The 25,764-nt window shown below is 34.1% G+C and overlaps 1 protein-coding gene across 2 annotated transcripts in view; it reads left to right on the top strand.

The window, feature by feature from the left end:
* SYT16 (synaptotagmin 16) overlaps nucleotides 1–25,764 on the top strand; it is a 344,492-nt gene that overhangs the window by 287,192 nt on the left and 31,536 nt on the right. For both annotated transcript variants that reach the window (XM_056810862.1, XM_016428532.2), the window contains one exon: nucleotides 5,565–5,827. In XM_056810862.1, coding sequence (XP_056666840.1) covers nucleotides 5,565–5,827 — 263 coding nt within the window. The remainder of the gene's footprint in view (nucleotides 1–5,564; nucleotides 5,828–25,764) is intronic.

Raw genomic sequence — 25,764 nt, forward strand, 5'->3', positions numbered from 1 at the left:
ATGTAAATGCATACACACACATTTACCCAGATAGAATCATTGATATCTTTGATTTAACTCAATTCAATATGCATTTATTAAAATGTGCCAAAAATTTTTTGGAACTTCTGCTAAGTTAGTTTCTTATTACAAAAATGCTTAATACATTTTCCAAAATTCTGTATAATAAATTTCCTTAAAAATAAGCAATTACATTTTTATATATATTTATGGTTAGAATACCAATCCTAATTTAAACAAATGATGGGATTGTTTTCTATGATTGGTGAGAGTGACTAGTTATCATCTCTTCTCTCCCTTGCCACTTGACTTGGCATACTGTACGTGCTCTTTCCTCACAGGCTTCTTTCTTGTTTGTCAAGGAAAAGTGTTTGTAATATTAATGTATTTCTCCCATTTTCAGTCATGAATAGCTTAATGTAGCTTAAAAAATTTCTTTCTTATTGTTGTAGGTATTATCACTGTTGGAATTAAAGTAAGGAGGCAGTTTTATTAGGAATACTTTCTTGGTTTGGTTAGATTTTGCTTTTGAAAGCTTGCTGTGTGGTATGTGCATTGATGGGTAACCTACTGTTTAAAAAGAGTATTTCAGAGTTAATATGAGGAAGGAGTGAATCGGAAAATTAGAAACTTAGAAGAGAATTCAGTTACATAAGGTGTCCCCAAAGTCTTAGTTCAGTGTTAAACTTTTCTTCACTAACATTGTTGATCTAACACTTAAAAGTTTTACTTAACACTGAACTAAGATTTTTGGGATATTCTGTATATTTGGCACTTCTGCATGTGTTTCCTCTTATTTTCCTTGTTTTTATAAGAATAAAATTTGTCCTTTTGTAGTTATTGTTCTAGTGGTTTTATCATGCATGTGGAGTTTAATGTATTTTAACGAAATCTCATGATGATCTATGGAAATGATTCTTGGAGATCTGACCTAAGTCAACATAAACAATGCACCAACTATCCAATTAAAATAAATCAAAGACCTTTTGACTTTTTGCTTAAATAGTGGGTATTTATTGTGTGCTTATCTGGGCTTGAAAATAGTGGGAAAACCTAGTATTATAATGTAAGATATTAGGGGTCCAATATACATACTAGTTGTGTGATCAGGCACAAGTCATTTAACCCACTTGTTGCCCCAGATGACTCTATGACTATAAGTTATATACAAGTCACTGACATTCATTCATGGAGTTGCAAATGTGTTTGAGTGGAGGGAGCTCCATCTCCAGGAAATTCCCTACATCTAAGCCAGACATTACACATCGGTACAAATGTACTCCCTGCTTTGGTACCTAATGCCTAGGTACTGTGCAAAATAGAAATGTGTGAGACACAATGACCAAGCTGAAGAATTCTAGATGGTGATATGAGATAATATGGATAAAAAAGAAGCATAGGAACACAGGAAAACATTTAATTAAATGAAAATTTATATGGGACATATTGTAAGGGTATTTGGATGAGGTTAGAGTAGGAGCTCAATGACAAAAAGCCTGATAGAAAAGTTAGGATTTGAAACAATGAATAGTCAGTCAACTGGCATTTATTAAGTACTTTGTTTCAGTCACTGTACTAAGTCCTGAGGATATAAAGACAAAAACAAAAACGTGAAAACAGAATAAATAACCCTTGCTTTCAAGCTGTTTACAGTCTGATGGGGTAGAAAACATGCAAATAATTATGTAAAAAGAAGACATTTTATATGGATATTTTATATGATAAATTGAGGGGAGTACCAGAGGGAAGGCATTAATATTAATTGGCCTGATAAAAGCTTCTTGAAGAAGATAGAACTTTAGCTGAAATTTGATAGAAATGAGGGAAATGAGGAGGCAGAGATAAACACAGAACTTCAAGCATGGGAAATAACTAGGGAAAATGCCTGGAGTTGGGACATGGAGTGTCATGTGTGAGGAATGGCAAGGAGGCTAGTGTCACTGAATCAGAGAGTGTTTGGAAGTTATAAAAAAAAGCTCAAAGGGTAGGATGGGGTGAGGTTATGAAAGATTTTTCCCCTCTTTCATTTGTTTTTAACTTTTTAATTGCATTTTCTCAATCACATTAATTTTAACTTTTATTTTTTCTTAAAATTTTGAGTTCCAAATGCTCTCTCTCCTTACTTTTCTTCTCCTCTCCTTGAGGAAGCAAGTGATTTATTTTGGATTGTACATATGCAGTAATGCAAAACATTTCCATATCAGACATGTTGCAAAAGAAAACAGACAAAAAAAAGAGAAAAATAAAGAAAATGAAAAAGTATACTTAGAAGCAATCAGTTCTTTCACTAGAAGTGGATAGCATTTTTCGTCATAAATTGTCTTGGGTCATTGTATTACTCAGGGTAGGTGAGCTAATTATTATAAAATATTGCTGTTACTGTTAACTCTATGGGGTCTGCTCACTTCATTTTGCATTAGTTCAAGCAAGTTTCCCAAATTTTTCTGAAAGCATCTTGCTTATAATTTCTCATAGCACAATAATATTCCATCACAATCATATACTGAAGCTTGTTCAATATTCTCCAATTGATGGGCATTCCCTCAATTTCCAGTTCTATACCTCCATGTAAATAGTTGTTATGACTATTGACTATGACTAGAAAAGGAGAGGGGGCTTGAAAGACACTAGTACCAGAAAATCAACTGTTTTTGGGGACTGATTACTGGGTAGTAACTTCCTCCTTCCCCCACTAAGGCTGGACAACAGGAATGGAGTCATCCTGACCTGACCAGAGGGTGAGTCAACCCCTCCAAGCCTTCTTCTTGGATTTGAAAATTCTCCCTCTTATTACACAAAACTCTTGAGACAGTTCTTCTGTAAACTAAATTATCTAATTTATTTTTTGAAAGAAGAGAGAGAGACAGCAGAGGGTAGAGGGAAGAGGGACCAAGGTGACCCTGCCAACTATTCTCTATGTCTGCTTTTGATGGTGGGATCAAAACTGTCTTTCAAGGGATTTAGTTCCCCTTGGGGAAATGATGATCCAAGGTGATCTTCAATTTAGGGTAAATACTTTCCTCAGCTCAGCCAGGCAAAAGATTTTAGAAGAGATAATCTCCTAACCAGCTCTGTCAGAGTCTTAGGTAAGAGACTGACCAGAATCAGCTCTGGTCAACAGTTTTTGCTTTTTGAATCTTCCATTGAATTCTCCCTTCCCCTGCTGGCTGAATGTTCCATTGCCCTTCCAGATGCTTTTTCTTCGACCTTTGTAGGTCTCCTTTGTTCTTGGCAAATCCCTTGTTTACAGTATTTTTGTACATATAAGACCCTTTCCTTTGATTTCTTTGGTCTGCTAGGTCAAAAGATATGCACAATTTTATATACTGTTTTGGGCAGAGATCCAAATAGCTCTCCAGAATGGTTGGAACAATTACCAACTCCACTAACACCCACTAACAATGTATTAGTGCTCCTATTTTTCCATGTCTCCTCTAGTATTTATTATTTTCATTTTTGTTTTTGTTTTTGGTCATGGTAGCCAATCTGATAAGTTGAAGTGGTACTTCAGAGTTGTTTTAATTTGCATTTTTATATCAAGAATGAATTAGAGCATGTTGTATGAGTATAGGTAGCTCTGATTTCTTCTTCCACAAACTTCTTGTTCATATCCATTGACTATCAATTAGTAAAGATTTGGATCCTTATAAATTTAACTCAGAGCTTTCTGTATTTCAGAAATGAGGAAATGATAAATTAGAGATCCTTTCTGTAAAGTTTTCACCCCAGTTTCCTGCTTTCCTTTATTTTATTTTATTCATTTGTTATTCATTTTACATCTTATAATGCTCTTTATCTCTTTGGACATAAATTCTGATGAGAGAAGAATTTATAATCAAATAGGAGATCAAAAGTTTTAAAGGATATAAAATGGATTATTTTGATTGCATTGTTAGAAAGCTTTCATGTAAACAAACCCAGTGTAACTAAGATTAGAAGGGAAAACAACAAAGTTGGAAAAAATTTATAACAAATTTCTCTGATAAAGGTCTAATTTTTCAAATTTATTGAGAACCCAAACAATTTTATGAGAATATAAGTCATTTCACATTTTATAAATGGTCAAAGATATAAACAAGAAATCAAAGATTTCAACAATCATATGAAAAAATGTTCTGTCACTCTTGAATAGAGAAATATAAATTAAAACAATTCTGAGATTCAACCTCACACCTATGAGCTTGGCCAATACAGCAGTATTTGATTGGTATGGCACTGAACAATTAAATTAATTTAGGTAGAATTTTCATTTTTATTAAATTGACTGCTTATCCATAAGCAATGAATATTTCTCTAATTGTTTAAATATGATGATATGTATGAACTATTTTATAATTGTGTTCATATAATTCCTGGATTTTTATCTGCAGCTATTTTATGTGGAATTTCTTTTTCTAGCTCTTTCTGTGAGAATTAAAACTTTTAAAAGCCAAATTAAATATTTTATATTTGGTCCTGAAGGTAATAGGGAGCTGTTGGAGTTGATTGAATGAGAAGAGTGACATGGACAGCTTTGCAGTTTAGAAAGTTCAGTCTGACAGCTGAGTGGAAGATGAATTAGAGTAGGGAGAAATTTGAGGCAGGGAATCAACCAGCAGATTGCTATTATAATTCAGTCATGAAGTGACATAAATGCTTTTACCAGTATCAGTGTTAGAAAAGAAAAGTGGGTATATCCTGGAAATGTTATGATGAAATATTAACATAAAAGGGCAACAACTAATTGGTTTGTTAGGTGAAAGAGAGTGAAGAATCAAATATTATTCCTTAGGTTGCAAGTCTGCTGATTGGGAGAATGATGATACTCTTTCTAGTAATAAAGAATTTAGGAAGAGGAGATGACTTGGAAGACAATAGGAACAAATATATATGTACATGGAGGTAATCTTGGCTAGTTTGCTGATACAATGTGGTAGCAGAGAGAAATAATATTGGAGAGTTAAGATGGAGTAAGAACTTGATAGCCAATGAAACCTAAGTAGAGGATTCTGGATTTGATATTGGTGGAAAGGAGAAATCTGGTAAAGGCCTTACATAGAAATTAGATTGAAGGTGGGGGAAATCTATAATTAGGGGGACCTTATTTATCTCCAGCCTAAATGATTACACTAGCTTTGTAGATCTCATTTATATGGGTATCTTCAAGCACATGAAAAGAGAGTTTGGTAGTTCCTGGAATTATCCAAAGAATAGTTTTTAAATATTTCTAGAAGTTTAAAATAAATATGAATTCTCCACTTTTATAGTACTGGATAAAATTATGCCTCTATGGGGCATATGGTACGATAGGGATCTTTATGAAAGAACTGAGGCTTCCTTATGACAATGATAGAATCTTATTACAGATTTTGGGAGAATTGCCATTGCATGGTTAAATTTTCTCCTAATATTGACAAATCATTATTTTATCATTATCAACTTTGGGTTATATAGGTGACATTGACAATATCTGGGCTAATGAGATCTCAGGCATTTGTTAAATGTCACTGCTAATATCTACTGGATAAAAGATGTATCAAAAGAAATAAAACTTTAATGCTTTTGAAATTATCTTCTTACTTCAGATTTAGACTTGGATGGATTAAGTCAACCAAGATGTCTAAATAATGTCTCTTATGGTGAAGATGATCACAACTCTGTGGATTCAAGGATTACTTCCGAAAGTAGGGATTTTGGAGAGCAAAGAACCAATAGACGTGAAGCCATCTTCACTCATAGCTTTGGTGAGGAAGCCACAGGAAGAAACTTGGAGACTGAGACATCGTTTAGCAATCCAGGCTTTGAAGAACCTTATTCCACAGACACTTCCTCTGCTTGGAGCCCAGAGGCAAGTATTCAATTTTTAATAATATTTTATTGATATTTTCTGTTTCTTACATCGCCATAATATCCCATCTATTCCTTTCCCTTCCCCTTCTAAGAGCCATCCTATATGATGAAAAAATATTTTTAGAGGAAAAAAAATCAGGCCAACTTAATGATTGATGAAAAAATTTGATAATTTGTGAAATATGTAACATCTGTTGACCTCCCACCTCCAATTCAGGGGTAGTTTGGGAATACTTTTTCATGTCTCTTTCTTTGAGATGCACTTTATAATTTTGTTTCAATTACTTTTCTTTTTTGCTGTGTGGATATTCTTTCCATTTACATCATTGTTGTTACTGTGTTTATTGTTTTCTTGGCTCTGACCATTAATTCTTATAGATAGATTTTCATTAATTCATATACATCTTCCCATGTGTCTCTATAGTCATCAGAGACATTATAGCACAATAGTATCCTATTATATTCTTGTACCACAATTTGTTTATTTTTTCCCCAGTTGATGAATATCTACTTTATTTCCAGTTCTTAGCTATTACTAAAAGTGTTGCTCTAAATATATTTACGTATAAGAGTTTTTTTTTTTCATTTCAATGGCTTCCATGGCATGTAAGCTTACTATTTGTTTCAAAGGGTATAGACATTTTAGGCATCTTAATTGCATAATTCCTACTTGCTTTCCAAAATGGTTGTACCATTTCATGACTCCAATAACAGTGTATTAGATCTTCCCACATTCTCTTCAAAATTAACCATTGTCATTTTTCTCATTTTTGCCAATTTGCAGTATATGAGGTGAAACCTTGGGATTATTTTGATTAATATTTCTTTTAATATTAGTTATTTGGAACATTTTATATGGTTGTGAATATTTTGTGGTTATTTCTTTTGAGAACTGTTCATATCCTTTGATCATTTTGCCTCACTCCTGGGGGAATGCCTACTTCTCATAAATACATAATAATATACACACAAATATAATACTAAACCTTTCTTAGTGAAATTTCACACAAATAATTTTTTCACCTTGAACATTTCCCTTCTTTTTATATACAAAATCCTTTCACACAGCTGTGATTTATTCAATAAATCATTCCTTATGAGAAAATAGGATCTATACCAGGGATGTAAGGATAATTCAACCTTAGGCAAACAATCAAAATAATTTATCATATTAAAATAAAAAAAACACCCAAAACTGCATTATCTCAACAGATATAGGAAAAGTCTGGGACAAAGTGCAAAACCCTTTTATCCTATTTGTATATAAACTGGCTATTTATATCCTTTGACCATTTATCATTTGGGGAATAACTTAGATTCTTATAAATTTGACTTAGTTCTTTATATATTTGAGAAATAAGACCTCTATCAGAGAAATTTGTTATTATCCTCCCACCCCACAGTTTGTTGTTTCCTTTTTAAATCTCAGTCTCATTGCTTTTATTTGTATAAAATCATTTTACTTTAGTACAATCAATATTATTAATTTTACATCTTGTGATGTTCTCTATCTTTTGTTTGGTCATAATTTCTTCTCCACAGATTGTACAGGTAAACTATGTTCCCCTAATTTACTTATAATATCATTATTTGACCTTATCTTGGTACAGGATGTGATATATTGATCTAAACCTAATTTTTGCCTTACTGTTTTCCAATTTTCCCAGCAGTTTTTGTCAAATAGTGAGTGATTTTCTTCTTTATTCTTTCTAATCAAATTAACCAATGCACTATCTTCTGTCCCCCCCCCATTAAAACCAACTCTTAGTTTTATCTTTTAGTTCAATGATTCTCTTTCTTTTAATTTTATTAATTTTTCCTTTGACTTTTAGGATTTCTAATTTAGTCTTTAAATACAGATTTTCAATTTGTTCTTTTTCTATTTATTTGCATTGCTTCTTTTTCTCTATTTTATTTATGTTGTGTTCAACGATATAAAATTTCCCCTAAGTACTTCTTTAGCTATATCCCATAAATTTTATGATGTTGTCTTCTCACTGTCATTCTCCTCAATGAAATTGTTTTTATAATTTGTTTTTTGATCCACCCCATTTTAAGCATTAAAGTATTCAGTTTCCAGTTAATTTTTTATTTGTCTTTCCATGGACCCTTATTGATTATAATTTTTATTGCATTATGATCTGAAAAGGATGCATTAATTATTCCTGCTTTTCTGCATTTGTTTGTGTATGTTTTTCTGTTCTAATATCCTGTCAGTTTTGGTGTAGGTACCATGTACTACTGAAAGAAGGTATATTCTTTTCTATTCACATTCAGTTTTCTCCAGACATCTATTAGTTCTAACTTTTCTACATTTCATTCATTTCCTTTACTTCTTTCTTATTTATTTTTTTGCTTCAATTTATCTATATCTCAAAGGGGATCATTGAGGTCCCCCATTAGTATAGTTTTATTATATGTGTCCTTCTGAAACTCATTTAATTTCTCCTTTAAAAATCTGGAGACTATCCCATTTGGGGCATATATGTTTAGTAGTGATATTACTTCATTGTCAATGGTACCTTTTAGCAATATGTAATTTGCTTGCTTATGTATTTTAATAAGATTTATTTTACAATTTTGTTTGGCATCATGACTGTTCCTGCCTTTTTTTAATTTCATATGAGCCACAATAAATTCTGCTCCAAGGTAAGGGACTGGAGCAGAATTTATTGTGCTTCATATGAAGTAAAAAAGGCAGGAACAGTCAACATATAAAATTATGTTTTTTTAAATCCACTGTGCTCTCTGCTTCCTTTTTATGGGTGAGTTTATCCCATTCACATTTATTTATGATTATCAACTGTGTATTCCTTTCCATCTTATTTTTTTTGAACCTGCTCTTTATCCTTTATTCTGCCCCTCCTACCAAGTATTTTAGTTTGAATCCTCTTTTCTATTACTCATTATCTTCCACTTTGTCTTTTCCCCCTCCTTTTCCTCTATAGGTTAAGGTAGGAATACATACCTGAATGAGTATGGTTGCTATTCCCTTTCTGAGTCACTTAAGATGAGGATAATGTTTAAGCATTGCCCATCACCACCCTCATCCTCCCCTCCACTGTAGTAGTTTTTCATGCCTCATTTGGTGAGATAATTTATCCCATTCTACCTCTCTCTTCCTTTCTCTCAGTGCAATCCTCTTTTCCCCATATTTTTTACATATCATCTAATCAGCTTACCCTCACATCCTCTGCCTATGTATGCTTCTAACTGCTCTAATTCTGAAAAAAAATATTAAGAATAATAAATATAGGGGGCAGCTGGGTGGCTTAGTGGATTGAGAGCCAGGCCTAGAGATGGGAGGGCCTAGGTTCATATCTGACCTCCGACACTTACTAGCTGTGTGACCCTGGGAAATTCACTTAATTCCCATTGCCTAGCTATTATTAGTTTTCTACCTTGGAACCAATATATAGTTGTGATTCCAAGACAGAAAGTAAGGGTTTAAAAAAGAATTACAAATATTTTTTTCACTTAGGAATATGTAAATTTTAATCTCATTTAATCCTCTAAAATTTCTCTTTCTTATTTACCTTTTTAGGTTTCTCTTGCATCTTATGTGTGGACACTGAATTTTCTGTTTAGGTTAGGTCTTTTCATCAGGAATGCTTGAGAATCTTTTTTTTATTAAATAACTATTTGCCCCCTGAAAGAATATACTCATTTTTTCTGGTAGGTGATTCTGGGTTGTAAACCTAAATCTTTTGCCTTCTAGAATATCATATTCCAAGACTTCTCATCCTTTAATGTCTCTTTCTGGATGCTTTCAGTATTTTATTCTTGGCTTCAGGCCTCCCCTTGGCCTCACACTAGCTATTGGCTCAGGCAGGAGCTCAGAGCCTCTCTCTGGACCTAAACCAACCAGGAACACTAAGGACTGTTCTGGACTAGGGCTTGGAGACTTGTTCTGGGGCTTAGAACTTTATGGAAGTGTCTGGGGCTGCATTGATATTTGTTTAGGCAGAGTCTCAGGTTTTTGATGTTAGCTTGGGCTCAGGTTCAGAACCTGGAACAGTAAATGTGTGTGTGCTGGGGGTTTGACTGGCCACATCGATGTGACCTCCTGCTGGCTGTGCTACCCTCTTACCCCAGAGAACCAGATCCTCTCTGTCTAGTTTTCAAATTGTTCTCTTCATGTTCTCTTCTCTTCATGAAAGTTGCTTCACCCCATCTCTTTGTTGGTACCTTTACTCTAGTATTCATTTTGAGGCATTATTTTAAGTTTGGTTGAAGAGGATTCTCATAGTGGTTCAAGCTCTCTGACTTTTATTCAGTCATCTTTGCTCAGTCCCTCAAGATTTAAGGTTTTTATAATTAATTTTCAAACAACTAGCTATTAGGTTTTTTTTTTATCATTTCTATGTTTTTCATTTCCAACTTATCTATAACCTCCTAATTTTAATATGTCCTCTTTTGTGCCTTTTAAAGTTACTTACTTTTTTTTTTTTTTTTAAATATATTTTATTTGATCATTTCCAAGCATTATTCGTTAAAGACATAGATCATTTTCTTTTCCTCCCCCCCCCACCCCCCATAGCCGACGCGTAAGTCCACTGGGCATTAGATGTTTTCTTGATTTGAACCCATTGCTTTGTTGATAGTATTTGCATTAGAGTGTTCATTTAGAGTCTATCCTCTGTCATGTCCCCTCAACCTCTGTATTCAGGCAGTTGCTTTTTCTCGGTGTTTCCACTCCCATAGTTTATCCTTTGCTTATGAATGGTGTTTTTTTCTCCTGGGTCCCTGCAAGTTGTTCAGGGACATTACACCACCACCAATGGAGAAGTCCATTACGTTCGATGATACCACAGTGTGTTTGTCTCTGTGTACAATGTTCTCCTGGTTCTGCTCCTCTCGCTCTGCATCACTTCCTGGAGGTTGTTCCAGTCTCCATGGAACTTCTCCATAAAGTTACTTACTTTTAATTAAAATAAAAATGCATATTTAATTCATTATTATCTTTTCTATTTTTTAATATGCAGTTATAAGGGTATGATTCTACCCCCAGGACTGTTTTAGCTACATCTCAGAAAATTTTGTATGTTGTTTAATCATCATACTTTTATTTTACATAGTTACTGTTATGATTTATTTTTAGGCCCAATCATTATTTAAGATTTCAATATTAAGTCTTCACTTGAGTCTACATCTTTTGTTTATGGTCTATGAACCAATTTCTATTTTTGTTATAAAATGTCCTATAAAGGATGTATTGACTATTTTTGTCTTTTTACATTTATGTACAATATCTCTGTGCCCTATTACATTGTCAGCTTGGTAAAAGTTCCATGTGATGTGGAGAAATATATAAAAATTCTCCTGTCCCATTTATAAGATGGAATCAATCTTTTAACTCTAATTTCTACATAAATTTTTGGTTTTATAATTTTCCTTTTATTTTTCTGTTAGATTTATCCAAAACAGATGGATGAATATTGAAGTCTCCAATCATTCCAATCATCATTGTGTTGCTATCTATGTCATCTTGAAGCTTAGAAATTATTTCCTTTATGAGTTTTGATGCTAAAGTATTTGGAACCTAAAAGTATAAATTTTTTGCTAATATTGGTTTGTTGCCTGTAGTTCCTTTTGGCAAAGTATATTTTCTTTGTTTTTCTCTTTTTATTTTTTCTTTGTGTAATAATAATACTTTCTGCCACTGCCTTGCAGGGGTTAATATTATTATTATTATTATTATTATTATTATTAGCTTTTTCCATTCTGCCTCAAAACAATGTCAATTATTAGCAGTGTCAGAGAAGACTCAGCTTCAAGACAGGGTACCTCTATCCCTCCTACTGATCTATATCTCTCTTACCAATATATATTTTTTCTGTATTTGACTGGAAATCTCCCTATGTCAATATTCTCCCACTCCACTAGGTGCCATTTGTTTTCAGGAGTTCCAAATCCCACTCTCCCAGAACAAGTAGACTTTTCAGGCATCAGATTCACCAGGCTACATCTAGTATAAGGTTCTCATGTCCTGTTCACCCAAAGGGCTATTTATCAGCAAACCTCTCCCACTTTCAAAATCAATTTTTCTTCTTTCCCTTCCCCTTTCAATTCCATTCCATCTCCCTCACCCATTCTCTTGTGAACTCTTTGCTTTCTCAGAGGTCACCTTCTCATTGCTAGCCCTTGATTTGACCCAGGAGCATCACTCACTCCTTTCTAGCTTCCTGTTCCTCTTCCACTTTTCATGTACCCTTTTATATGATAGTATAAAAGTAGCATTCATCTATAGGCAGTGTTTCCAGGTTCTGTCTATAATCCCCCCCCCCCATCTGCCACTTCACCATCACCTCTATCAGTTTTCTGTCTTTACTAATGCCTCCTCTTTATGTATATATAGAAAGAACTGAGGCTTGTCTTTGTGTTGTCTAAATTTATGTTGATTAAATATTCACTCCTCTTGCATTCCTGTTATTTAAGGTGTTTGAGAAGCAAACACTCTCTTAAGTTTTGGTCTTCTTTCTAAAAACGTTTCAAACTCTTCTTTATTATTGAACATCCATCTTTTTTTCCTGTATGATTAAGCTCAGATTTGTCAGATAGGTCACCCTTGGCTGCATCTTGAGTTCCAGTGCCCTTCAGAACACATTACATTTCCTTCTTCTTTTTCTAGTAAATGGAAAATAGCTGTATGTTATTTAAATGAACTTTCCTTTGTATTCGAAGGTCTTTCTCCTGATGTCTTGAAGAACTTGTTATCTCTAAATTGAATCATTAAAATTAACCTCTGTGTAGTAGAAGTAGCCTTTTTTCCCCTTTTCTGGAGTCAATCTGTGAATTCTTTCAATTGGAATTTCATTTTCTATGAAAGTTCTATTTTTTCTTTCATTATGATGTTAAAGTAACATTCATTAGAGGAAATATATATTGCATATGTTGCATATATATACACATATATTTCCTGCAGCAGAACAAATGACTTAAAATTATAAACTTGGATGAGGAACCAGATGATGGAGTAGACATTTTCTCTGATTCCCATTACCTCTCTAAAACAGAAATTAAATGCCAGATAGAGCAACTTCAGTTGCTTCCATGGTCTAAGACACCCGGAATCCAAAATAAGGTTAAAAAAAAAAGCCCCTAGGAACTGACACTTACTGATTCTGAGCTCACTCAGAATCTCTTTCCTGCCCCACCTTCATGTCATACTAACAGACACAATGTAACATCTTAGGCTTACACCAACACCCACTCTGGCACTATAATCACCTCCCCCTCTTTCCAGAGTCATAGAGACCCTCACTCTGGACTGTGGAAGTTTACAGTAGATTGAGAGTGCAAATACACAGAAAAAAACCCATCAAAATAAAACTAATGAACATTAGAAAATAAGAATATTCTTCTGTAAGCTAAACTTGTGGATCTCAGAGACAAGATGTATAGAAACTACTTCTTGATCTCCCAAAAGAATATGATGACAAGACAAAAAAATCTTAACATTATATTATTTCATTTTAATTTTTCTAATTAACATCAAAGATACTCCCAATCACTAACAGAGAAATTCAAATTAAAGTAACTCTGAGATTTAGTCTCATACCAAGATAAATCCAAATAAGCATTAAGTAAGTATGTGTCAGACAATGTGCTAAGTACAAGGTATGAAATCAATAAAAATAAAGATAGTCCCTGATATCTATGAACTTAAAATATAAAGTGGGAAACATGCACAAAAGAAGGCAGGAAATAGGAGGGAATGGGAATGGGACATTAGGGAGTACCTGGCATGGAGTCATTTTTTCTGGGGAGTTGAAACTAGGCAGGTCAGCAGATGAAAATGAAATGATTTGAATATAGTTTCTGCCTTTATGTAAAGGAAGATATTGGGAGGAGTTTGTTCTGTCCTCCAATCCTCCATTCAGAGGAGAGAGGTGGCTGAAGGAGGTGGAATCATTCAAAGTTTGAGTTAACAGCATGGTGGTGAGTGTAGAAATTATGAGCTTATCTTGGGAGGGGCATTTTGTTCAGTAGAGTTGAAACCTGGCAGAGCAGCAAATATAAAGTGGAGTGGATAATATTTATTAGATTGGCAAAGCTCACAAAAAAAGGAGAAATGACACATGCTGGAGAGGCTATGGGAAAATGGTCATACAGTTTGTAGAACTGAGGATTGCTTATAGTCATTCTAGAAAACAATATGGGATAATTAAAAAAATTAAAAAATTCAATAATGGAGGTCTAAGCTATTTGCCCTTTTTTTTAAATCATGAAAATAGAATGTAGAATGTGTGCCCTAGAATGGTGAATCGAGTACTCTAGATTTTTTATTTTGAATTACATGGATATTTACTGCATGTGCATTGGCTTCATTTTGAGAATTTTGGAATTTTCCTTCCATGAAGATCCAGTCTTCTTCAGATATTTCCTGTCATATAATGAAAATATGAAGTTTGATTTTAAATTTTAAGTTAACTTGGAAGAAATGATTTAAGGTCTTGAATATATTTTAAAACTGTAAGCATATATAATCTAATGTGTAGGACTGATTCTTTGAAATATTTGTTTAATAAGATATTTCAGAGGGCAGTTAATTCCTTAGAAATGAATTATAAATGAACCTTAGACTGAATGAAATTAAAACGAATTTTTTGGTGAGGTTAGGTAGAGTTTGTTTATAATGTATTCATGATGTTTAATTATAATTAATTGATGTACTGATTAAATAATGTTGGTCTGAATAACCTCATCTGAGACATGTTTACACATGCCTCTATTAGAGAGAAAATGGAGTTTATTTGATTGAATCAAATCATTTGATGATGCTGAGATCTTAGGATGATTTTTATTTATACCCATTCTATTAATAGCTTCAATTCTGATATTTCTAGATGGTATAGTGGATGGATCTTTAGATCTAGAGTTAGGATGGTCTGAGTTCAAAACCAGACCCAGATACTAAATAGTTGTATGACCCTGGGCAATTTTCTTAACTCTGTCTGACTCAGTTTCTTCATTTGGATGGGAATAATAATACCACCTACCTTCCAGATTTGTTGTGAAGATTAAATGAGAATATTTGTGTAGTGTTTTACAAAAATTAAATCATTATAGAAATACTACTGCTGCTGCCGCCACCACCACTGCCACCACCAACTTCTTATCACCACTAATATTGCTGCTATCACTACTACTTATTAATCTTCCTCTTCCTCCTTGTCCTCCTCATCCTCCTCCTGCATACCAACCTATTTTCCATTTCTCTTATTTACCCCTCTATCTTCCATTTCTATGTTTTGGCAATGGCTCTTTTTTCATGCCTGTAATGCTCCTTCTCTTTATTTTCACTTTTTTTAAAAAAAATGTATTAAATTGATTAATTTAGAGTATTTTTCCAGGATTACAAACATCATGTTTCTTTCCTCGCCTCCCCCCAACACCCTCCTATAGCTGATGCATAATTCCACTGGGTTTTACATGTGTCATTGATCAAGATCTATTTCCATATTATTGATATTTGCACAAGGGTGATCATTTAGGATTTATAACTCCAATCATATCCCCATTGACCTGTGGGATCAAGCAGTTGTTTTTCTTTTGTGTTTCTACTCTCACATATCTGAATGTGGATAGTGTTCTTTCTCATAAGTCCTTCATAATTGTCTTGGATCACTGCATTGCTACTTGTAGAGAAGTCCATTACATTCAATTGTACCATAGTCAATCAGCCTCTGAGTACAATGTTCTCCTGGTTCTGCTCTTTTCACTCTGTATCAATTCCTGCAGGTCATTCAAGTTCACATGGAATTCCTCCAGTTCATTATTCCTTTGTGCACAATAGTATTCCATCACCAACAGATACCACAATTTATTTAGCCATTCCCCAATTGAATGGCATCCCCTCATTTTCTAATTCTTTGCCACCACAAAGAGCAATGCTATGAAAATTCTTGTAAAAATCTTTTCCCTTATTATCTCTTTAGGGGTACAAAAACAGTAGTGCTATGGCTGGATCAAAGGGTAGGCAGTCTTTTAGTGCCCTTTGGGCATAGTTACAAATTGCCTTCCAGAATGGTTGCATCAATTCACAACTCCACCATCAATGTATTAATGCCCCAATTTTGCCACATGCCCTCTAATATTTATTACTTTCTTTTGCTGTCATGTTAGCCAGTCTGGTACGTGTGAAGTGGTACCTCAGAGTTGTTTTGATTTGCATTTCTCTGATTATTAGATAGTTAGAACACTTCTTCATGTGCTTATTAATAGTTTTGATTTCTTTATATGAAAATTGACTATTCATGTCCATTGCCCATTTTTCAATTGGAGAATGGCTTGATTTTTTGTATAATTAATTTAGCTCTTTGTAAATTTGAGTAATTAGACCTTTGTCAGAGTTTTGGTTATGAAGATTTTTTCCCAATTTTTTGCTTCCCTCCTAATTTTGATTGCATTGGTTTTGTTTGTACAAAACCTTTTTTAATTTAATGTAATGAAATTTATTTTTCATTTTGCAATCTTTCTATCTCTTTCTTGGTCTTAAAATCTTTCCTTTCCCAAAGATCTGACAAGTATACTATTCTGTGTTCACCTAATTTACTTATAGTTTCCTTCTTTATATTCATTCTGAGTTTATCTTGATGTAGGGTGTGAAGTATTGATCTAAACCTAATCTCTCCCATACTGTTTTTCAATTTCCCAGCCCTTTTTTCCAAATAGTGGATTTCTGTCCTCAAAGCTAGGATCTTTGGGTTTATCAAAGACTTTCTTGCTGAGGTCACTTACCCCAAGTATATTCCACTGATCCTCCTTTCTGTCTCTTAGCCAGTACCATATTGTTTTGATGACCACTGTATAATATAATTTGAAGTCTGGTACTGCTAGGTCACCTTCCTTCACATTCTCCCCCCCCCCAATATTTCCCTTGATATTCTTGATTTTTTCACTCTTCCAAATTAATTTTATTATGTTTTTTTTTCTAATTTAGTAAAAAAATTCTTGGTAGTTTAATGGGTATGGCACTAAATAAGTAAATTAGTTTAGGTAGAATTGTCATTTTTATTATGTTAGCTCATCCTACCCATGAGCAATTAATGTTTTTCCAATTATTTACATCTATTTTTAATTTTGTGGAGAGTGTTTTGTAGTTGTGTTCAAATAGTTCCTGTGTTTGTCTTAGCAGATAGATTCCTAAATATTTTATATTGTTTGGAGTGATTTTTGAATGGAATTTCTCTTTTTAACTCTTACTGCTGAGATGTTTTGGAAATATATAGAAATGATGATGATTTTTGTGGGTTTATTTTGTAACCTACAACTTTGCTAAAGGTGTTGATTATTTCCACTAGCTTTTTAATTGATTCTATAGGATTCTTTAAATAGACCATCATATCATCAGCAAAGAGTGATAGCTTGGTCTCCTCATTGCCTATTTTAATACCTTCAATTTCTTTTTCTTCTCTATTTGCTATTTCTAGTGTTTCTAGTACAATGTTATAATAGATGTGATATTGGGCATTCTTGTTTTACTTCTGATGTAATTGGTAATGCTTGTAATTTATCCCCATTACAGATGATAATTGCTGATGGTTTTAGATATATACTGTTTATTATTCTTAGGAAAAGTCCTTCTATTCCTATACTTTCTGGTGTTTTCACTAGGAATGAGTGTTGTATTTTGTCAAAAGCTTTTTCCGCATCTATTGAGATAATGTGATTTTTGTTGGTTTGCTTGTTAATATGGCCAATTATGTGGATGGTATTCCTAATATTAAACCATCCTTGCATTCTTGGTATAAATCCCACCTGATCATAATGAATGACTCTCATGATCACTTGCTGGAGTCTTTTTGCTAGTATTCTTTTTAAGGTTTTTGCATCTATGTTTATTAAGTAGATAGGTCTATAGTTTTCTTTCTCTGTTTTTGACCCTTGGAATCAGTACCATATTTGTGTCATATAAAAGGAATTTGGTAGAACTCTTTTTTTTCAAATTATGTCAAAGAGTTTGTATTGTATTGGGATTAGCTGTTCTTTGAATGTTTGATGGAATTCACTTGTGAATCCATCAGGCCTGGGGATTTTTTCTTTGGGAGTTCTATGATAGTTTGTTTAATTTCTTCTTCTGACATTAGGTTATTTATGTATTGTATTTCTTCTTCTGTTAATCTAGGCAATTTATATTTTTGTAAATATTCATCCATATCACCTAGATTGCCATATAATTGGGACAAATACTTTTCTTCAATGATTGCCTTAATTTCCTCTTCATTAGAGGTGAAATAATTTCTGGACGCATTGACAAAAAGTCAGTTAGGGGGCAGTTCCCTTTGGCATGAAAGTATACATACAAATAAATGTTCAATCAACTACACCCAAAGTTCATTTTTGTGCAGCTTGTCGTCTGGAGGCTTCTTCATGGTGTCTTCTCCAACAGTTCAGTCTCTGGATTCAGAGAGGTATCATCTTTCTTTAACTAAATTCTTCTAAAAAGGAATTTAAACTTTGCAATTTAAAATAATTATATTTTTTTACATTCCCCCAATTAAGAGGGTGATTGAAAAAATACAGGATCACTTAGGGATGTATGGTTGAGGTATGAGGTATATGAATCAATTGGCAAGAGAAATTAAAAAGATATCAGAAAAATCAAAAAGAAAAGAAAATACTGGATGAAAATATAGAGTATCAAAGTCTTATGTGTAAAAATTCTAAGTAAAAGAAAAATAAATCTATAACAGGTCCTTGAATCAGGGCCCAATTAAAATGATCTAAGCAATGATGCATTTACCCAGTCAGTAGCCAGGACTACAGAAAGTTACCACACTATGAAAGACAGAAAAAAGGGACTAGATTATAGGAGCCAAGTAGGAGCCAAGTTTGAGATACTTGGTAGAATGCGGAACAAGGAAGACCTGCCTTTAACACATGTTAAACAGCCGCAACCTCGAACCCCAAACACATTCAAGTCCTCTTTGTCTAGGCTCAAAATTACATCAATCCCACCAGGATTGGTTGGTCTCTTTGACCTTGTGCTCGATTGGCACTATGCAGTTTAGCTTTGTGCTTCTTTGGCACTGTGCAATGGCTCTTTTGTGTGTATCTTGTCCTGGAATTAGACAGAGTCATTAAGTAAAGTCCCATAATTTCTTTAAATACTTAGTGGCATCATTTTTATAGTCACAAGCTTTTGGGGCATGCATTAGCAAATGTATCTTAAACTTATATTACTTCAAAATCAAAAAGTTAAAGAAAATCGTAATACTGGTGACATGTGCTTCAAATATAAAAAGGAGAGAAAAATTAAAAAAAAACTGAAAAAGTATATTGCACATGCAAGAAAAATATAATAAAAGAGTTTAAAGAATTAATAAATGTAGCTTATAATCATTGACACACAGTGTCAGCTACGAAAATATAGAATACAAGGCTTTCTCACCAAAAATGAGATCCATTTCCTCGAGTATGAGCAAATGAATTGAACAAGGTAACATTTTTCATTTTTAAAGAACAGTAGTACAAATATGCTGGATATCAATATCCCCCAAATTCTCAATAGCCCAATTAATTACAATAGCAAACAAACACACAATCATATTTTACATAAGTTGTTGTATGACGTTTAAAGAAACTATGAACTGATGGATATTTGTCACAATTTTTACAAATGTAGCAATCTTTCAACCTTGGTGAATGAACATATTTTTAAACAAAGTAAAACTCATTTTGGGTTTAGAACATCATCAAGAAATATCATTCTGGTGGAAGTAAAGTAGTGAGCTGAAGAGTATAAATGAGAGGTGCTCCTTTTTTGAAGGCTTTTTAGGGGTACAAATGCCCTGAGATTAACTGCCCCAACTTCCATTCACATATTTAGAAATATGGGAAGGTTGGGGGTTATAAAATATATTTTACTTCAGCTACTAGAATGGGCCTTACACGTCGTGGTAGGGACAGGCAAAATAACCAGAGATTGTTAAAAAATTTCAAAAATCATGTTTAAAAAACCCTTAAAATCATTTGAGATATTTAGCACAGTAAATTTTCCAAAAGTTGTTATAGCAATTGTAACCAGTTCTGATGAAGTCCATCTATCCTCTATGTGACAGTTTACAAAGGCAAAAATAGAAAGGCTGTTTTCATATATGGCTTAATTACAATGATATTTTATTCAATATAGTTATAGGGGGAAAAGCAATAGAATTTAACAGTTAAACTCAGTACTTTAAAATGATTCAGTGTAACAGAATAATATTGAATGCAGTAATATATGAATTTAAAATCACAAAGTTAAACCTTAAACAAAGCAATCAGTAAAATGCAATAGAATACAAAGATTTTTTATAAATCATTGGAGTCTGAAATGCCTTAAAATATATAACCTCCAGTCTTTAAAGTTCCTTGGGTTTGTTATCCATTTAGATGTCTATTGTCCAAAGGCAAATTGATAAGGGCTAAGAAATGGGGTGATCCATCCAGGGCTACACAGCTGGGAAGTATCTGAGGCCAGATTTCAACTGAGGACCTCCTGTCTCTAGGCCTGGCTCTCAGTTCTCTGAGACGCCCAGCTGCCTCCCCAAAGTTAGCTAAAAGGTTGTATAGAGCTGAATATTTTCCCTGACAAGTAGGTGAAGTCAATAAAAGGATCAATGCAATTAAAAGATATCCTTGTAAAATAGCCATGCTTTTAAGTTCCTGTTTGTAAGTCTCTTTCTTCTCCTTTCCCTTTTCTCTCTCCCCTCCTATGATCCACCCACATGGTCAATAACCCTGTCCACGTGGAGGCTTAGCCTAAGGGAAAATTACCCAGTTTGTTACCAGCTGGTTTTTGATCCTGAAGAAACTGAGTCTGCTACCAGCATCCTGGGTGATGAGCCAGCTGGGGTCACTTTCGTGGGTCTGGGGCTCAGAAACAAGCAGGCAGCGGCCAGCAGATGGGTGCAGGCAGGAACACAGGCAGGCACGGCCGGGAGAGCAGGCACCAGGTGAGAATGGAGAGGCCAGGAGCAGGAGCCAAAGCCAGAGCAGGCCATTGGGGTGGGCAGGACCAGGACCAGTTGAGCGATATCAATCAAACAGGTCCCAATTACAGACAACAGTAGCTGGGCTGGAAGGGCTGTGACCAGGTGATCAATATTGAATCAAGAAGGTCCTAAGTGGATGGCTGCTGGCAGGAGCTGATCAAGATGGTTTTCTAAAAAAGCATCTTGGAGAAACATGCCTTAAAAAAATTCTAGACTAAAATTCTTGAGAAGTTCTCATCCAATTTAGTGGTTGCCAAAACTGTAACAGTTAAAATTTAGGGAAAAGGAGGCAGGTAGAAATTAGTTTCTCTCTATGAGTATGATATTTTTAGAGTTTTATTAAAAGTTGAAAATTTAAGAAAAATACAAGTAAGAAAGGTATGTGCCAGGTGGGCCAAGAGGCCCAATTCAATTTCACTCACATCATGAGACAAGTCTGCTTGCCAGTGGAGAAAGGAAGAGAAGAGAGCGGACACTGTTAATTTGGTTTTCTTTTTTCTTTTTTCTTTATTAGACTGATCAATATTTTGTCTATTTTATTTGTTTTTTCAAAGTACCAGCTTCTAGTCTTATTTATTAATTTGATAGTTCTTTTGCTTTCAAATTTATTAATTTTGCCTTTAATTTTTAGGATCTCTGATTTAAATTAAAATCTGGGAATTTCAAGTTTTTTGATTTGCATGCCCAATTCTCTGACCTCTGCCCTACTTAATTTGTTAATATATGTACTCAAGGATATATATTTCCTCCTGAGTGCAGCTTTGGCTGCATCCCATAGATTTTGAAAGAATGTCTCATCATTATAATTTTCTTCAGTTTTTAATTGTTTCTATGATTTGTTCTTTAATCAGTTTTTGAGAATCATATTTAATTTCCAATTAATTTTTGATTTGCCTCTCCATGTTCCCTTAGTAATTATTATTTTTATTGCTTTATGATCTGAAAAGTTTGCATTTAATATTTCTGCTCTTTTGCTCTTGTTTGCCATGTTTTTATTCCCCAATACATGGTCAGCTTTTGTGAATGTACCATGTGCTGCTGAAAAGAAGGTGTATTCCTTTTTTTGTGCCTATTTATTTTTCTCCACATATCTACTAACTCTAATTTTTCTAATATTTCCTTCACATCTCTCACCTCTTTCTTATTTATTTATTTATTTTTGGTTTAATTTATCTAGATATGATAGTGGAAAGTTCAGGTCTCCCACTAGTATAGTTTTTCTGTCTATTTCATCCTTGAGTTCTACTACTCCTTTAGAAATTTGGATGCTATGCCATTTGGTGCATACATTTTGAGTACTGATATTTCCTCATTGTCTATACTGCCTTTTATCAGGATATAATTACCTTCCCTATCTCTTTTGACTAGATCTATTTTTACTTTGGGTTTGTCAGATATCATGATTGTGACTCCTGTCTTCTTTTTCTCTGTTGAGGCCCAAAAGAACTTGCTCCAGTCTTTGATCCTTATTCTGTGAGTATCTACCTGCCTCGTGTATGTTTCTTATAGAAAACATATGGTAGGATTTTGGTTTCTAATCCACTCTGCTATTTACTTTTATTTTATGGACAAGTTCCTTCCATTAACATTCAGAGTTATGATAACCACCTCTGTATTCCCCAACATTTTGATTTTCTCTCCTAGCTCTGCCCTTTCTTCTCTTGCTATATATTTTAGATGACTGGTTTTCTTTTAGTAAGTCCCCCTAATCCCCAGTCTTATTATGGTTCCCTTTCTTTCCCCTCCCTTTTTGTTCCCTTCTTATTTTTTAAGTGTCTGTTAAGTCCCTCCTCTTTCTCTCCTTTTTTGTACTCCCTGGCCCACTCACCCCCTTAGTTTTTCCCTTTTCACCTTCCCTATCTGGTAATATAGAATTCTAAAATCCAATAGATCTAGATGCTCTTCCCTCACTGAATTGATTTCACTGAGAGTAAGGTTTAAGTATTTCCTATTAGCACTCTCTTCCTCTTCTTCTTATAATAGTATTCTTCCCCTATCCTTCCCATGTACTTTTTTGTGATATCAATTATCCTATTTATCTTATTCCATCGAGTTTCTCTTGGTGCCATCTTTTATTCCCCCTCACTTTTCTTTCTTTTGCTTATCATCTTTGATCACTTATTACCCCAATTTTGACCTATGAATGATTCTTCTAATTACTATAATAGTGAATATAATTTTTGAGAGTTACAAATAACATTCTCCATATATTAGTATAAATTATTTGATATTATTGAAACCCTTAATGAAGAAAATTTAAATAATTTTTTTCTCCCTTTCCTCTCTCTTTTTGATTTACCTTTTCATGTTTCTCTTGATCTTTGTGTTTGGATATCAAACTTTCTTCTTAGTTCTGGTCTTTTCTTTACAAATACTTGGAAACCTTCTTTTTTGTTGAATGCCCATACTTTTCCCTGGAAGTATATAGTCAGTTTTGATAGATAGGTGATCCTTGGTTGAAGACCCAATTCTCTTGCCTTTCTGAATATCATATTCCAAGACTTGTGGTCCTTTAGTGTGGAAGCTGCTAGATCTTGTGTGATCCTGATTGATGCTCCTTGATATGTGAATTGTCTTTTTTTGACTTCTTGTCAAATTTTGTAGACAATATATGTTAGGATTTTGGATTCTAATCTACTTTGCTATTTGCTTTTATTTTTTTCCCTTCATTTGGAAGCTCTTAAATTTAGCAATTACATTCCTGGGGGTTGTTTTTTTGAGGATTTAGTGTAGAGTATATTCTATTAACTCTTTCAATGTCTATCTTGCCCCCTTTTTCATGAACATCAGGGCAATTTTCTTGGCTAAATTCTTGAAGTATGATGTAAAGGTTTCTATTTATTTCTGGGTTTTCAGGTAGACCAATGATTCTCAAATTGTCTCTTCTAGACCTGTTTTCTTGGTTAGTCATCTTCTCAGTGAGATATTTCATGTTTCCTTCTATTTTGTCAATCTTTTGATTTTGCTTTATTAATTCTGACTGTTTTTTGAGATCATTGGCTTCTGATTGCCCAATTCTGGTCTTTAAAGACTGGTTTTTCACTATAATATTTTGATTTCTGCTAATTTTTTGATTTTCCTTTTCTGTTTGTTCTATCCTGCTTTTCATGGCTTCCAGCTGTTTAATTTTGGTCTCTAATTGATTTATCATTTCATTTGATTTCTGGGCTTCTTTATACAATTGGGAGTTCTTGTCTTTAAAATGTTATTTTCTTTTTGAACTATTTCCTACTTTTCTTGCCAATATTCTTCCATCTTTTTGATAAGCTCCAATTTAAAATCTTCAAGAGCTTGTGGCCAATTTCCATTTTTTGGAAGGTTTAGATGCATTTATTTGTATGTCCTCTTCTGCTCTTTCCTCTCTAGTCTGGATTTTTCCTCCATAAAAATTATCCAGGATCAATGCCTTCTTCTTGTTTTTCTTGGTGTTGGGAAGTTGTTTTTCCTGGATGTTTTTTTGCCATCACTATGGTGGTTTTTCTTTCCATTTCCAGTTAGATGTCTGAGTGAGGTGGGCAGATTCTCTGTGTATGGAGCTAAGGGAATGAGGTTTTTGCTTGAGGACACCTCTCAAGTCTCTGGAGCTTCTACTGTTTGCAGCCCTTTTCTGCACTATCTCCTCGCCCAAGGTCTAGGCTCTTCCACCTATTGGGGTCTCAAGTCTGGCTGTTCTCAGGGGGTAGGTCTTTGGTGGTCTTAGTCAGCTGCCAAGGACCTAGAGGTGCCCCTCACTTGCTCACTGATTCTAGCTCACACTAGCTCTGAGACTAGGGCACTGGCTCTGTAGGTGGGGTGGGGGAGGGTAGATTAGGTCACATTTTGTTGGAAGCTAGTTTACCCATTTAGTGTGGAAATGCCCAAATCCTATGTGCCTTCAATGCTGAGCCCTACTGTGGAGTCCCTTTGTTCATATTAATTTGTGTTTTTTTTTCCGTTTGAGGTAGTCTATATCAGTAGGCCCTGAGGAAAGATAGATTCCTGTGTCTAATCTGAAGCCATGTTTACTTCTTGATATTAGTAGCTTCCTTCCAAGACAACTCAAGTTCTATTTCCTTTGTAAGCCCTTCTTTGTCTCCCTAATCACTAGCTTCTTCTCTAAGGTTACTTTTCTTCTAATCTTTTTTTGTACCTTTTTATTTATGAGTTGTTGTCTCTCATATTATTATGTAAACTTGAGGGCAACGACTGTTTTCCATGTCTTTGCCTTTCTTTGTATAACTATTGATGAACTATTGATCACACCCTGTAAGCCCTTAATATTTGTTGATTCAGTTTAGTAATGATGATAGCACTTCTGGATCATGGCATAATAACTAAAATGCCAGGTGAGTATTGTTAAAAAATTTATTAAAGGTGTGACCCCTTAAACCATTGGGACACCTAGAGAGACCTCCTTCCCTCTCTACCTCCGGCTTCCCTCTCTCTCTCTCTCTCTCTCTCTCTCTCTCTCTCTCTCTCTCTCTCTCTCTCTCTCTCTCTCTCTCTCTCTCTCTCTCTCTGTTTCTGTCTCTGTCTTTATTGTCTGTCTGTCTCTGACTCTGTCTATCTTCATCTCTCTCTTTTTGTGTCCTGAAGAAAAGAATGAAAATGACTTCTTTAGCTCTCTGGCTTTTAGCTATTAAAAGCAATCATTTATGCAGAATGACAAAGGATAAATGGGCATATATAAATACTATGCCTGTCATAATTCTTCATGTGCTCCCTGATAAGACTTAAACCATATCTCACACAATGAAATTCATAGATTACAATTTTTTTTTTTTTTGGTGGTGGTGGTGGTGGTAGGGAGGAGAAAGTTACCATAAAAAAAGAGATGTTTACCTATTGATGTATACTATGCTATAGTCCTTTGAAAACTATACACCTGGATTCTGAATTGACTGCTATTCATAACCTCTCATTTAAATTCATTGTGTAGCTTAATAGAAGACTTTGTATTGAGTGGACTAAATGT

Source organism: Monodelphis domestica, chromosome 1 (genome assembly GCF_027887165.1).
Source record: "Monodelphis domestica isolate mMonDom1 chromosome 1, mMonDom1.pri, whole genome shotgun sequence".
In the NCBI taxonomy this organism is placed as follows: domain Eukaryota; kingdom Metazoa; phylum Chordata; class Mammalia; order Didelphimorphia; family Didelphidae; genus Monodelphis; species Monodelphis domestica.